Source organism: Lampetra fluviatilis, chromosome 24 (assembly GCF_964198595.1).
Source record: "Lampetra fluviatilis chromosome 24, kcLamFluv1.1, whole genome shotgun sequence".
Lineage (NCBI taxonomy): Eukaryota > Metazoa > Chordata > Hyperoartia > Petromyzontiformes > Petromyzontidae > Lampetra > Lampetra fluviatilis.
The window spans coordinates 3,256,837-3,271,975 of NC_136298.1; the positions used below are offsets into that span (position 1 = coordinate 3,256,837).

A 15,139-nucleotide genomic window follows, 5' to 3' on the forward strand; every position below is an offset into this window, starting at 1 on the left:
TATTGGAGTTTTTGTCTCTCTCCCGATGGTCGCGTGGATTTTTCTCCGGGTCCTCCGGTTTTTTCTCTCCAAATTTTGAATCAACGTCACGCGTTTCAAATATTTGGCTGCTATACATTTCCACGTAATGATTAGCCACTTCGTAGACCTATCATCCATGACAGCCATGCCGCTACTCAACATACAGCTATATAGCTCAGTGGGCCTTACCTGGTAAAATTAAAATAGTAAATTTATTTTTTATCCGTGCATTTATTTACCCGGGCAAAGTCTTACCGAGTCTCAAGACTCACCGACGAGGGAGGGTCCTGCCAGGTTTCGCAGGAAGGGGAGCGATGTTGCTGCTGCTGCTGCGTGTTTGTATTCCAATTGAGTACCACCTTGCTGGTAGTTTTTCAAATTTGTCAACTTTGAACCACCAGCATTGGCATGCGTGGCCAATGGAATCTCTCAAGTCCACTGTGAAACCAGGTGGTGCGTTCTTACAGCCGCTGCAGATGGTGATGATGATGTGGATAGGTGATGGTGATGATGATGTGGATGGTGATGATGATGTGGATAGGTGATGGTGATGATGCTGCAGATGGTGATGATGATGTGGATAGGTGATGGTGATGATGCTGCAGATGGTGATGATGATGTGGATAGGTGATGGTGATGATGCTGCAGATGGTGATGATGATGTGGATAGGTGATGGTGATGATGCTGCAGATGGTGATGATGATGTGGATAGGTGATGGTGATGATGCTGCAGATGGTGATGATGATGTGGATAGGTGATGGTGATGATGCTACAGATGGTGATGATGATGTGGATAGGTGATGGTGATGATGCTGCAGATGGTGATGATGATGTGGATAGGTGATGGTGATGATGATGTGGATGGTGATGATGATGTGGATAGGTGATGGTGATGATGCTGCAGATGGTGATGATGATGTGGATAGGTGATGGTGATGATGCTACAGATGGTGATGATGATGTGGATAGGTGATGGTGATGATGCTGCAGATGGTGATGATGATGTGGATAGGTGATGGTGATGATGATGTGGATGGTGATGATGATGTGGATAGGTGATGGTGATGATGCTACAGATGGTGATGATGATGTGGATAGGTGATGGTGATGATGCTGCAGATGGTGATGATGATGTGGATAGGTGATGGTGATGATGATGTGGATGGTGATGATGATGTGGATAGGTGATGGTGATGATGCTACAGATGGTGATGATGATGTGGATAGGTGATGGTGATGATGATGTGGATAGGTGATGGTGATGATGCTACAGATGGTGATGATGCTGTGGATGGTGATGATGCTGCAGATGGTGATGATGATGTGGATAGGTGATGGTGATGATGATGTGGATGGTGATGATGATGTGGATAGGTGATGGTGATGATGCTACAGATGGTGATGATGATGTGGATAGGTGATGGTGATGATGATGTGGATGGTGATGGTGATGATGCTACAGATGGTGATGATGCTGTGGATGGTGATGATGCTGCAGATGGTGATGATGATGTGGATGGTGATGGTGATGATGCTGTAGATGGTGATGGTGATGACGATGCTGTTGGTAATCATGCTGGCAGCTGCGGTATGAACCCTTTAAAACATAAATTCCCTCTCGCAATCACAACAGACAAACACACAACAACAACAAACACACAACAAACACGCAGTAATCAGCCGGGGTAGTAACTCCACTTAATTGTGTTAAGGTCTTGATTTCCTTTATTAAGATACTGAACATGAAAAAGTACAAATTTCTCCAACACAACAAGTTTATGAAAACATTTACAGCCAACGAGTCACAATAAATTAACCGATAGTCTATCAATTATTATTATTATTATTATTTTCCTCTCGAAAGAACTCGCCGTTGTACATACCCGAACTTAAGAAACATTACTACGAGAGCCTCGGTGTAAAGAGGAAGTAGATACAGAAACATCTCAATAATAGATTATAACTAAAGAACGAGGATAATATAGGTTTTTTTTTAAGATCAATTCTGACCCGACCCACACCCACACAGCTAAGTCCACCCCCCGGCCACCCCCCCCCCTCCTCCGCCCCCTCCCCGCCAGCCCCTCGTCAAGATTGGGTCATTGTTTTATTATTCTCTTTGTTCAATGCGCTCTAAATAATAACAACAACGGCGACGGTAATTATAACGAAGCCACGAAACGATGTGCCGATGATTGTGTGCCTGTCAATCATTGGTCACCTTCGGCTGCTGGCAGGCTCGGCGAGTCGACGGGTTTGTCGGCCCGTTTTTCTGTTCCCATTCTTTATTTTAGTAAAAAATATTTTGCTTTCTTTTGAAATCTGCACGCGACATGAACCGCGATGAAATTCGTGGACAAAACGCGACGCGGCCCGTTGATCCGACGAGCCCGGCAGCCGATTCCAACCGAAGGTGTCCCGTCAAAAACCGAACGCGGCTGCGCAAAACCGGCGCCCGGTCCAAGGGACGCGTTTCCACGTAGGGTCACGCGCGTGTGCACGCGTGCGCGTGTGTGCGTCATAGTCATCGGACAAAGACGGTCACCGCATCGCGCGCCTTCAGACGCGCTTCTGCGGCCGTCTGGAACGCTCTTCCTTCCGATATTAGGAAGTCACTGGGAGCTAAGCACTTTTAAATCATCATCATCGAGATTGACGAACTATTTCTTTGAGGCCGTTTTTGTTGAGTTTGTTGTCCTCCGATGAGCATTGTTGGCCACGTACGGTGCGAAAGAAGTTCAAAATACATACATCGGTGCTCGCTAACAGCCCTTGCACCCAGCAGCCTGTAAAGGCTACACCGGGGGATCTTTGTCTTTGTGTCGTCACAAGGGCCCGTGTGCTGTGTCACGTGACTACACTCGTGCAAGAAGGCACGAGGAAAAGATCCCCCGTATAGCCTCAGCAGACTGTTAGGGCAAGTGCTGTTAGCGAGCACCTATGAAGGCCTGCACGGTACACGTGGGGGTGGGTGGCCAGCACCACGCCCGGCCGCCTTTGTCTCCCCAGTGGCGATGTTTACACACCGCACCGGTGTACGCATTTCAATCGAGGGGCGGGCCCAGGACCGGTTCAGATAATCGTCACCGGCGTCGGCCGTGATCGGGAATCGGACTCGGGTCGCCTTAACAGACTGTTGGGGGCAAATGGCGTGAGCGAGCACCTATGAATGCCACAAGAAGACACGCGCACACACGCGCGTGTCCGGCAACACGCGTCCCAGGATAAAAGTGGACCGCTCCCCGCCGCGTTAAGGGGTTTCCCCACGGTGGCACGTCTCCTCGCTCCCCGCCCGTTTGCGTCTGCGGGGGTTTGCGCCACGCTCACGCGCGCAGGCGTGAAGCGGGGGGGGGGGGGGACATGGAGCACGATTCTGAAGTTGGCCCCGCAGTGCGTCGTGCCGGGCGACGGCGGTGATGGCGCGCGGTGAACGATCCGGCGAGAGTAGCGCCGATTTACACCGTCGGCACGTTTTCCGCTGCCCAAATACAATTTCGTGTTTAACAACAACAACAAAGAAAAAAAACCCGCCCCAAAGGTAACCACGGCAAACGGTCGCCAAAAGCCATCGGGCTGAGAAGTTTGTCGGCGGAAATGCTTTCGGCACTTGCGCGGAGGGATGAAACAGGTAAAATTTGTGGGGGGGGAGGGGGACAGAGGGGGTTCGCAGGGATGATCGGAGCCCACAAATACTGGCGCTGTTTGGCTGAGCAGTATCCTTGCAAAAGGGGATCGACTGGTGGCTTTGGCGACGCTTGCTTCTGTTTTTTGCACAGGCGACGCACGGGAGAAGTCGTTGCACGTGGACTAAAAACGTGCGCCACCCCCCCCCCCCCCCCCCATCGGCGTTTAATCGTCGAGCAGAATTAACGATGTATTTATAATCAGCGCGCTTTGCCTCGTCGCTGATGATCGTTTGGCAGTAGCGTTTGTTTTTTACTTTTTTGAACGAGCCGACGTTTGGGATTGGTGCGCGGCTTCCACTTCACCAGGTGTCGTCAACGACGCGCGGCCGCCGTTCGCCCATTCATCCGCGTCGCCTTCGCGATATTTGCGCTCGGTGTGCCGGGGAAAGTTACCCAGCAAGCCTCCGCGGCCAAACTAAACCGATGTATCCGCCACCGGCTGCGGAATACGTAGCCACCCGCGGATCGATATTGTAGCCAAAAGGGATATTTATCAGCGGCGGTGCACGTGTATGCGTACAGGTACGTGTGTGGCACGCGTACACACACACACACGTGTGTATATGCCCGCACACACACATGCGCGCACGCACGCGCGCGCGAAGGAGGTGCGATCGCGCGGGGGGGAGGGGTGGCTCACAGCTGTGTTGGGCGAGAGTGCGGGTCAATAAACTCAGCGTTACAATATTAAATATACTTACACGGACTGATAAATAGCAATCAGAAAATGTACGACAAAGAGAAGACAAAAGCAATTCTAATTCACTACAAAGAGCTATTGTTATGCATAGCAAGTTATATCGCAGATTCTCTAGGTGTTTAATACAAGGAAGAGCACAGGAAAATTTTTAACTTTTTTTAGTGACTTTTTATTTTTCGATGTTTATTTTTATTTTTTTAAAATTTTCGTGTAAAGTTTTTTCTTTTCTCTTAAATCATCTTTTTTACGAACCACAGAATTTTGAACTTCAGTGCATGTGGATAAAGTTAGGCGTCCTTTAAGACAGCTCCCTCTTATAAGAATAATTCTATGCATCTATTACCACTCGTCTGAAAATAGAAAAGAATTTATCTTGGTTTTTTTTTTAAGCACAATAATATTATCTTTAACTTCTTCATCATCGTCGTATTTTTTTGTAGGTTTTCCTTTTTTTTCTGCTTAATTCGTTTTTTGTGGTGGTGTGAAAACTATTACGTGAACGTTCGCACCCGCAGCAGCTTAGCGCGGTATATCGTGATATTAATGGTCATTTGGAAATGTCTTGTCACTCGGATTTACAATTAAGCCGTTGTCTTCAGCCGACCCTTCTCCAGCTTGTTTGCGTGCGACGTCGTGTGTGTGTGTGTGTCTGTTTATTTCGCAAGAAGATTCAGGAACCATCGCTTGCTTTGCGCCCGAGCGTCTTAACAAAACGCGCGCTTGCTGTAATAGCCTGGCGGAAAATGATATAGCCCCCCCGCCCTACACCCCCCCCCCCCCTGGATCATATCGTACAATCAATTATTCTCTCTAACCCCCCCCTTCCCAATCCCATATGTCCGCCCCGTCGGGTTAGATACCCAGACTCGATCTCCCTCCTCGGCACCGATCGTTTGCGGTGTGATGTTCACAGGATTCTCGTCTGGAAAGCTTCACAGGTTAATGTTTGTATCGTCATCGTTACTTGTTGTTGTTGTTGTTGTTCATTTTTTTTCCACATTTCTTTAAAATGCTTTGTTCGTTTTGTTTCTTTGCATCATCCGGTGGGAATTTGTCTGGCTCGCTAACTGAGTAAAAATCGTGCGTGCTGTATAAGGTAAGACGTTTACACACACACACTCGCTAAACGCCCGAGACATGGATTAGGGGATCTCAATGATTGCATTCAGTCTGCGAAAATGACCTGCAAACGTTCCATTCATAATAAGTTTAACCAAGCTGACTCGTAAATAGGATACGCAAGATAAGCAAGATAAGTATAAAGTCATAACTAAACGCAGCCACAACGAAAAGACAAGTACAGCAAAAATACACCAAGATATGCACTACGAGACAGAGTTGTGTCATTATAATGTCGCGATTATTTTTTTTTAGTCGTTTTATATTCCGTTTGTCGTTTTTCAGAACTGCTTTTTTTTGTTCTCTCTCTCTCCTTTCCTCCTCCTGTCTGTAGTGTTCCATGACGATGGTGACGGCGATGATGGTGATGATGGCGGCGATGATGATGATGGTGACGAGGATGACGAGAGTGATGCCAGTGATATATTCGCCTCCGATTAGCCCTCCGGCTGATATGATTGTGTTTTGACACAAAGCAATTGCACATATGCACACCCTGACAATTGCAGCTCGTCACTGCGCAAACAAATTTGTTCTCACCTAGCACGTGATATGGCCTGTGTGTGTTGTGAAGGACCTAAATTATCTCTCTCTAAGCCTCTCTCTCTCTCTCTGTCCCTCTTTCTGTCGCTCTCCGTCTTTCTCTTTCTCGCTCTCTACATCTCTCTCTGTCTCTCTCTCTGTCTCTCTCGGCCCACCTATGGCATGTGCAAGTTTGCCCAGCACCTCCCGTCACCTTTGATCATCGACCGCCGCACATGAAGCACTTAGAGAGAGAGACTGTCCTCTTTCCCCGCACTACGGCGTAAGGTGGCGAGCGCAGGCCCAATGGAATTCAGCGTTGTGTCACCGCTTGTCTGTTTGGAAGAGATGGACAGCGCGTAGCTGCGTGCGTTGCGGGCGTGTTTGTGCGCGCGTGTGCGCTTGCGTTTGGCCTTTAAAATGTGCCCGTTAAGAGCACTTTTGCCCCACAACAGTCCGTCGAGGCTGACCGGAGAATCTTTGATTACTGTGTGTTTGGCAAGTGTGCATATATTTAAGTACAATTAACATAATAATAATAATCGTCGTTATCCTTAATAACGTTACAACGTTAAGAGCCTGTGCGTGGCGCGCAAGCTGGCGGGCTGGGTTTGCGTTTGTGCACCGCTCTGCGGAGTTGATATTTTAGCGTTATTGCTTTTTTTCATTGTTGCAAAAACACTTTGTGGTGCCGAGATACGGTTGAGAGCACAGATGCAGGTGCCGATGCGAGCGCATCGGCTCCACTTTTCGACTCGTACCTTCAACACGCGGTGAGTGTCGCACTCGACGACAGGTTGATCTTTCCTTTCTGTTTTTTTTGTTCGAACGTTTTGTTTCCGATAGCTCTGGAAGGAATGGGTTTCCGGACGTCGTAACTTGGAGGTGGCTTTCGAGGCAAAATTTAACGAGGGGGGGGAACAAAAGTCGGGCGCGCGATCAACAGATTTCATTTTTTTACTTTAAAAACTCTGGGAAAGAAAATAAAACGAAACGCAAAAAAAATAGCAAACCGTTCGGTAAGTAATGGAGCGAACGTTTCGCGTGCGCGCGTCCACGTGAGCACGCGCGGGGCACCGCTCGGGATCACACCACTCGGGGTCACACCGCTCAGGGTCACAACACTCGGGGTCACACACCACTCGAGGTCACACACCACTCGGGGTCACACCACTCGGGGTGGGGTCACACCACTCGGGGTCACACACCGCTCGGGGTCACACACCACTCGGGGTCACACACCACTCGGGGTCACACCGGTCGGGGTCACACACCACTCGGGGTCACACCACTTGGGGTCACACACCACTCGGGGTCACACACCGCTCGGGGTCACACCGCTCGGGGTCACACACCACTCGGGGTCACACACCACTCGGGGTCACACACCACTCGGGGTCACACACCACTCGGGGTCACACACCGCTCGGGGTCACACACCACTCGGGGTCACACACCGCTCGGGGTCACACACCACTCGGGGTCACACACCACTCGGGGTCACACACCGCTCGGGGTCACACCGCTCGGGGTCACACACCACTCGGGGTCACACACCACTCGGGGTCACACACCACTCGGGGTCACACACCACTCGGGGTCACACACCGCTCGGGGTCACACACCACTCGGGGTCACACACCACTCGGGGTCACACACCGCTCGGGGTCACACACTACTCGGGGTCACACACCACTCGGGGTCACACCGCTCGCGCTGAGCAAATACCCAATGCAAGTGTAACAACACGCGGCCACGGTCCGTTCACTACGCGGAGTTTGAGTTTAAGTTCTGCTGCGGCTGCCTTATAACCCCACTAATCCCCTCCACCCACCCCTCCCGCCCCCCCCCCCCCCAGCAACCCCCCCCCCCCCCCCGCCAAATCGAGGCTCAAATGCTTTCAGCCTCCGGGCGTCGTCACTCATTGTTCATCAGCTTCCACCCACCCCCTCACTGATATATATATAATGTGTAGATTATTTAGAGATTTTGAGTTAAATACGTCGCACGGCCCACGCCGCATGGCGGGGCAGGGCGCTGCGACGTGGGGGGCTTGACGGCGCTCCGGGTGGGTCTGAGCCCCCCCCACGCCTGCCCTCCTCCCCGCCGTCAATGCCCCCCACCGTCGCCGCTCGGAAATTTGAGCATTCGCGTGGCCTGGGTGAGGGCTGGCTGCAGTAGCCTGACACACGCGTGTCTCTCCAACCCCAGTGTTTACCCACGAACCTCGCCCCCCCCAGCCCCCCCAAACCCCCCCTCCCCAGCCCCCCGTCTGTCTAAATAGTTATGATATCCCAGCCTGTAAAAATGTCCACCCGGCAAATTTCTTTATAAAAATAGACGCTTTTTTATTTTTCATTTTTTGGAAACCTATAAGTTCGCGAATGCTCTCTTTGGCAAGTAGTTTTATTATTATTAATATTATTGTTGTTTGTTGGTTATTCCTATGATCGTAATCGTCATCATTATTATTACCGATGTAGTAATTGGCTCGAGTGTAATTATTTTTACAAGTAAGCTCGTTGCGATTTTAACGATTCTACTTGTATTTCCTCCGTGGTAAATAGATGCCCCCTGCTCTTCATCCCCAGGGTTTAGGGTTTAAATGTTTACGCGACGATTTAGGCCCGACCTTGTTTGTCTCATCAATTTGTAATCTCCGCCGTCCGGCTATAAGTACTTGCGTGAAAAAGCAACTCGCGTTGAAACATCAATTGCAGAGTAACAATAAATAAGTAATAAATAGATTAATAAACAACACCAATAAATATGATAATAAATAACGGATCGATAAATTATTTATTTGATTATTAAAGACCCTTTTGCATTGGTGACAAGACGGAACTAGGAAACGTGTACAATAATAATAGCAACAACAATAACAACAGTGATGCACAATGGGGATCGGTGTTTTGAACGATCGCACAGGGCGACTCAACTGAAGCCTCACGACATGGGCCAGAGAAACAAATAGAATGGAGAGGAGCACTGGCTCAGAGAGATAAATAACTACGGTGCCACGGGGGTGATGAACACAAACGAACACAAAAAACTACGAAAATTAAGAGTTCGGGAGAAAAAAAGACATTAAAAATTGAAGGTTCACATTCAAGATTAAAGTTATTATATATTACGTTATATAATAACTGCATCGTTTTTTGTTTTTGTTTCAGCTGAGGCTACGTAAATGTCCCTTGTTTCCTGCTTCAACGTCTCTCGCCTCGTGACAAGAGTTCAGCTTAGCGGCACGGCTCTAAAGCAATGCGCGATAATTTATTTTCGTAAATATTTATTTTTTTATCCGTCGCACGTAGCCGATGCCAACTTGGGTTTCATAGCCATAGAAAATGATTCCACAAACGCTCATTCGCATTACCAAGTCGGTGATATAATAAGTCGGCGATTTGTCTACTTCGTTTCAAAAAGTATTCATCTTTTCAAATTGCCGCACGGAAGTCAACACCAATGTACAAAGGGCATTCATATCTTTACGCGCCATACAAATCTACCTGTCGTCATTTGTTCCAGTACCTGTGCGCACAAAAGTCTCCAACTGTTCCACTGGCGATGTCGTCAGAGTGACATCGTCGCAGAGTCACTGAACTCACGAGAAGAAAATCATTGCAATTTGTTCTCTGTTATGAATAAGCACACAAGCTCCTTATTAGCAAAAAAAAAAATCAGTTTGTGAGATAATTTTACTTTCGGAAGAGAAAAAAAAACGAACGATAACCGCATTGTCGTCCGCATGCCTAGAAAAGGCCGCGCTCGCACGCCTCCACGCGCCTACGGCTCTCCCCCTCCCGATGAAAGATCAAGCCGCAGCGAGGAAGCAAATAAATAACAAGCAGGCGTGCCAACAAATAAATAAATAAGTTACGTCAATTAATAAATAGCGACCTCGGATTAATGGCGACGGGATGTCCTCGAGGTCGGTGGACGGGTGACCTTTGCCGTTTTTGAAAAGAAAAAAGAGAACCTGAAGGAAACCGCCCCCCCTCCCTTCCCACCCCCCCCCCCCCAAACAAAAACCCACACAAGTCAAAACGGAACCAAGTCGTGGGTAATCGTGTTTCACCCTCTCTCACGCAAATCGGTGCCGCCACGTTAACCGCGGCGGCGTCCGATCCGAGTCGGGAGCGGGACGCCCGCCCGGCTTCCTCCCCGCACCAGCCCCACAACTCATCCCCCACCCGCCCTCCCTCTCTCTCTCTCTCCCCCGCTCACCCGCTCACCCACACACCCACCCCACCGCACTACGCCTTGTGAGCTTTGCTCGTCTTGAAGGAGACCTGGAGGACACGGTCACCGAGTCGGTAGCCGTTGAGGCTGGCGATGGCCATGGCGGCCTCGTCGTAGTTGGTCATGGTCACGAAGCCGAAGCCCTTGCACTTGTTGGTGGCGAAGTCGCGGATCACCTTCACGTTGGTCACCGCTCCGAAGGGGCCGAACATCTGCCACAGGATGCCCTCGTCGGCCTCGGGCGACAGGTTGTACACGAAGATGCACCAGCCTGTGCCCGTGTGGCCGGGGATTGCCACGCCGGCCAGGCTGGTCACGCTGTCGATGGTGAGCGGGGAGAACCTGCGGAGCAGAGGGGCGGAGGGGGGGGGGGGGCAGCAGATGCGGCGCTCCGTCAGGCACGGGAGCCGCGTCCTTCGCTGCCCGTAAAGTCGAGCCGCGCCACGCCCGGCCTACCTGCCTCCCGGTACAACCGCGTCTATTATACCTCCTCTCGCTACGGCTTGCAGTCACGTGCCACCTACTCCGGTGTACCCACCGACAACACGGATTCGGCCAGTGCGGAACGGCTCGAGTTCCGAGGCCCGTCGCCCGCTCCGAGCGCGTGACCCCCCCTCTCCACGACTCGGCGCCGCGGCCTTCCAGTCAGCTTCTGTCTCCGGCGCAACGTGGAGATCTTTTGCCGAGTAAGCCGAGCACGGCCTTGGACCTATTACCTACATATAGATCTAGGGGCCCGCTTGGTCCCTCGTGCCACTGGGGCCCACGTGCTGTGCCAGCTCGGAACAGGGCTCAACTCGCCCAGACACGGAGCCTGCGCCCGACGCCACCACCGGGTGGCGGGGGTCTCCTCGAGCACCGCTCCTAGCGCCAGCGAGGCCTCGCTGCCTGGGGCGCCACGGTGGCAAGATGTTAACTCCCTCGCCTGGTACACAGGGAGTCATGAGTTTCATCCCATCCCTGACGCCTGTTGTATATTTGGACTTTTAAGTGTTCTCTCTCCTTGTGGTCGCGTTAATTTTTCTCCGGGTCCTCCGGTTTTTCCGTCGACGTTGAGAATCAACGTGCGCTTAGAGTATTTGTCTGCTATAAATGTCAATGTGATGAGCCACTCCGTTGAGCTATCGTTTGTGATGGCCAGGTCGCTTCTGAAAACGAGCGACATGGCTCAGTGGGCCCTTACCTGCGTAAAATAACAAATAGTTCCAGTTCAACATTTTGTTTGGTTCAGGAGGGAATGAGGGACTCTGCTGCCTCATTGCTTTCTGTTAAGCGTCCTATAGGGTTGGGAATTTTACCCGATTTTATCTTGGAACGTGTTCGTGCAATGTTTTGGTGCGTCCCGTTGAGCGGGGGCGACATGGCATTTCGAATTAAACCCTTAAACCTTTTACGTCAGATTAGAGGCAGGGGGATTTTGTGTCGGATGCCATTCCGAGCGCCTTGTTTCGCATCAACACGGCTCATTTTTACAATCGTTTCGTCAAAAAATATATAATATAAAAATTACCGTGCCACGGTGCGTGCTCGCGGTTTTAATGGCCGAATTACCGTGCTCGCGCACGCGTCGAGTATGCAAACACCAATTATTAGCAGCACATCTGACTTTAATAAGATTAAGCGTGTTTAAGAAAAAATGTTAATGCCTCTCCCGCAAGGGAACGGTGAAATGTAGGCAAAGCAAGAGGCAAGAGATGAATAATAATAATGTTCCAATAACATCCATTATTTACCCAGGAAAGCCTCGCGGAGTATCAGGACTCCTTTACAGGGGGGAGGGGTCCCGCTACACTGGGAACGCTCGGGGCGAACGAGCGATTCGACGGACGTCCTCACGTGCGCAGCGGACTCAAACTATTTAGGTCGACGAAAACCCACAACTCGCTGCGCCGCCTTCTACCGGTCACAATACTCCCGCTCCGAGTGCCGGGCGTGCGTCTGGATGTCACGGAGTGCGCTGCTGCGAGCGTGATCGCGGGGGGGGGGGCCGCGCGAACGCGACGGTTGCGCAATTTTTCACACCGCTTCAAGTGAGGGTTTACGTGGGAAACAAGGCGAAGGGCTCGTGTTTAATTGCCAACGTGTACATCTCAATGTGTGAGCCAAGGAGCACCGGTAAAATTACTGTCACTATGATTATACGCGCCAACGGGAGTCATTTCCGACCGACTTCATGTACGGTCTGCACGTACAATTTTTTTTATTTTACCATCAATAATTTCCGGCACTTTGCCAATCCGCTGCTGAATAAAGGCTCTCCCCCATGCGTGTCGGTCCTGCGAGTTGTTTGACCGTACTTCACCACGCTGGTCATATACAGAATATTATATGGTCCGCCCGAGTGCTGTGGTGAAATCGCTCGACCCACGTCGCGCTTAAACCCTAGGGCCGGGGTGGGGAGACTAAGTACCTACTTCACGGGATATCAACAGTTGCTTGTCCGCTGGAGCGACTGGCCCCTGTCATAGGAATGTGGAATTTCCACCACTGGCGCAGGGCTGCCACACGGAGGTGAGCATCACCTGTAGCTCGCTTGTGCGGAGAGACACTGGGGTAAGCAAATGATAGCGGTACAGAGGCGGCTCGACGTAGCGTCTTTAAGTGTCAGCGTGTCTCTGGATGCTGCCTGCGAGCATTGGAGGGGTGGGGGGGGGACGGGGGCTCTGTTGATCGTACAGAGAGAAGGGGGCACTCAGCCAACCAGGGCAAGAGGGAATCTAGACTTGTAAATGCTCATTTATTGGCTGAAACCACCTTGACCCTTTCCCATTCCGATGACGTACGTGTCTCTTATTCCGTTCCGATGAATCGGAAGAAAACAAACTGGTGAAGAACTTTATCAGAAGGAAAAGTGAAAAAATGTAGACAAAGAACTTTGTCGGTAATCTTCAGGTCGGGAGATACACCGAGGCTCCCACAAGGCCATGCGGGGTGAGGGGCGTGTGGCGCAGTTTGGCGCCAGCTATCGTAGAGTGCGGTCGTGTCGCTACGGTTCTCTGCGGTGAGTGCAACATATAAAATTAATGCCGAGCTGCTTGCGCGTCCGGAGATTCCGTGGTGAACGAGACCCCCCCCCCCACCCTGCAACTTGCAGAAGTATCGGAACGGGAAAGGGTTCATTGGCCAATAACTTTTCAGTATATATATAGAGGACCGCAGAGCGTGGGCAATTGTTGGCGCCGGCTCACCGACCCGCTTGTCTGTGATTCCTCCTCCTGGCGCCTCTCGAGTCGTTAAGAGTTGGCATCATTATTGTTATTACTGATTATTATTATTTAAACAGGGGCAGTGAGTTGACTGCACGGAGGGCTGGACGATAGGGGGTGTTTATATTTTTTGAATCCATAACGTGTTGTTTCAGCGACTCGTAAATATAAGAAACAACACTAACCAACTGATGAATGACCTGCCCATTGTGTAATCGCGGGCAATGTATCATCGCCCCCGCAGCTGCTGAGGTTGCTAATGGGCCCAGCGGTCCTGTGCCGTGTACAATTCCACATGCAAATGAGTTCGCGTGCACCGCTCCGCGCCCACGAACCCCGCGGAGGTCACGCGCCCATGTCCGCTGGGGACGGCGTTAACGCCGCTGTCACCCACCGTCCGTCTCAGGGGGGCAGTTGTTCTGTACCAGGGGCGACCACTGTGTGAGACCGGAGCCCCCCACCAAAGCCCCCACTGATGGATGTCGCCGCCCCCCATCCAGGATCTCTGTCGTCTCCCACAATGAGAATTAGGGTTTGGTTTGCGGAGTGAAAACAAATTCAAAAGTGTTTCCCCCCCCCCCCCCAGCCGTTCAAGCGAGCATCCGTCGGGAAGCCCTATGGCTTGGTGGTGGAAATTCCACATTACCGTGACGAGGTCCAGTTACTGCTTATTAACATATTATTCACCGGTGACTTCCTGCTCAGCGGTGCTGCAGCATCATTAATGATGATAGTGATCCCGCTTATGGTGATGACGATGATGACAGTGATACCGATGACGACGATGATGGCAATGATAATGGGATTCAGTACGCTGAGGCCAGGAATTCGACTCTCCATTCGCATAACTGGGAGCTCCGTTGCTTTACAATCTAATCTGCAATTACAACGGAACGATCACGGTTTGGATGTGTAAAGTGTATGAATGCAAGGAGGGGGGCGGGTGTCAGGATTCGCACAACGAGGGGAGGGGCGAGAGGACATGGAAAGAATGAACGATTTTGGTTCCTTTTAGCACAGACGTAATAAAAAGAAATAAGCAGACTTGAATGTGGAATCGCCACGACGCGCCTGCTTGTCCCCGTGCGGCGGCGGCTACCCGGGGTGCGCGCAGGAGGGCAAAAAAACCGAATGCCGTGAATATCAAAGGGGAGCCATCGATCGGTGGAAAATGTTGAAAGCCGGTTTTGTTTACGACGGCTCCGTTGACGCCCCAACCTCGCCTCTGTGTCTGCCCGCGTCTGGAGAATATCTGACCTCTTGACCCATCATCTCCCACCCTGCTCGCCCGCCCACCCCCCCCTACCAATCGCCGACAATTCCCCCCAACAGCCCCTCCCCAGCCTAGAAAGCCGCCACCCTCCGCCCCACGCCCATCGCCTTCATCCCTCCCAGGTTCAACGCGACCAAACCGAGTCACACTTTACGACGGGCAGAATTAACATTGATCGCCAACGAGGGGGGAGAGGAGGAGAGGGAGAGAGCTCAGCTAAACAACAAAAAAATGCGTAAAAACGGCAATGACGGCTTGGTGAGAAACGACCCGGCTTGAAAAAAGTCTATCGCCTCCTCCCTTCAGGAATTTCACGGCCGTTTTAATGATAAATTGAGTCGTAAATAAAGCAAATGGTTTTTATTGCT

The 15,139-nt window shown here is 51.0% G+C and overlaps 1 protein-coding gene across 7 annotated transcripts in view; it reads right to left on the reverse strand.

Annotated features, from left to right (window-relative positions):
• Window positions 1-10,050: 10,050 nt before the first annotated feature.
• The window catches only part of LOC144941080 (ELAV-like protein 2), a 192,961-nt gene continuing 187,872 nt past the window's right edge, over window positions 10,051-15,139 (reverse strand). For 4 of the 7 annotated variants that reach the window (XM_078867522.1, XM_078867521.1, XM_078867527.1 and 1 more), the window contains exon 7: window positions 10,052-10,634. In XM_078867522.1, coding sequence (XP_078723648.1) covers window positions 10,307-10,634 — 328 coding nt within the window. In that variant the 3' untranslated portion in view covers window positions 10,052-10,306. Of the gene's footprint in view, window positions 10,635-15,139 lie in introns of all 7 variants that reach the window. The other 3 variants (XM_078867526.1, XM_078867525.1, XM_078867524.1) reach the window with 1 other exon arrangement.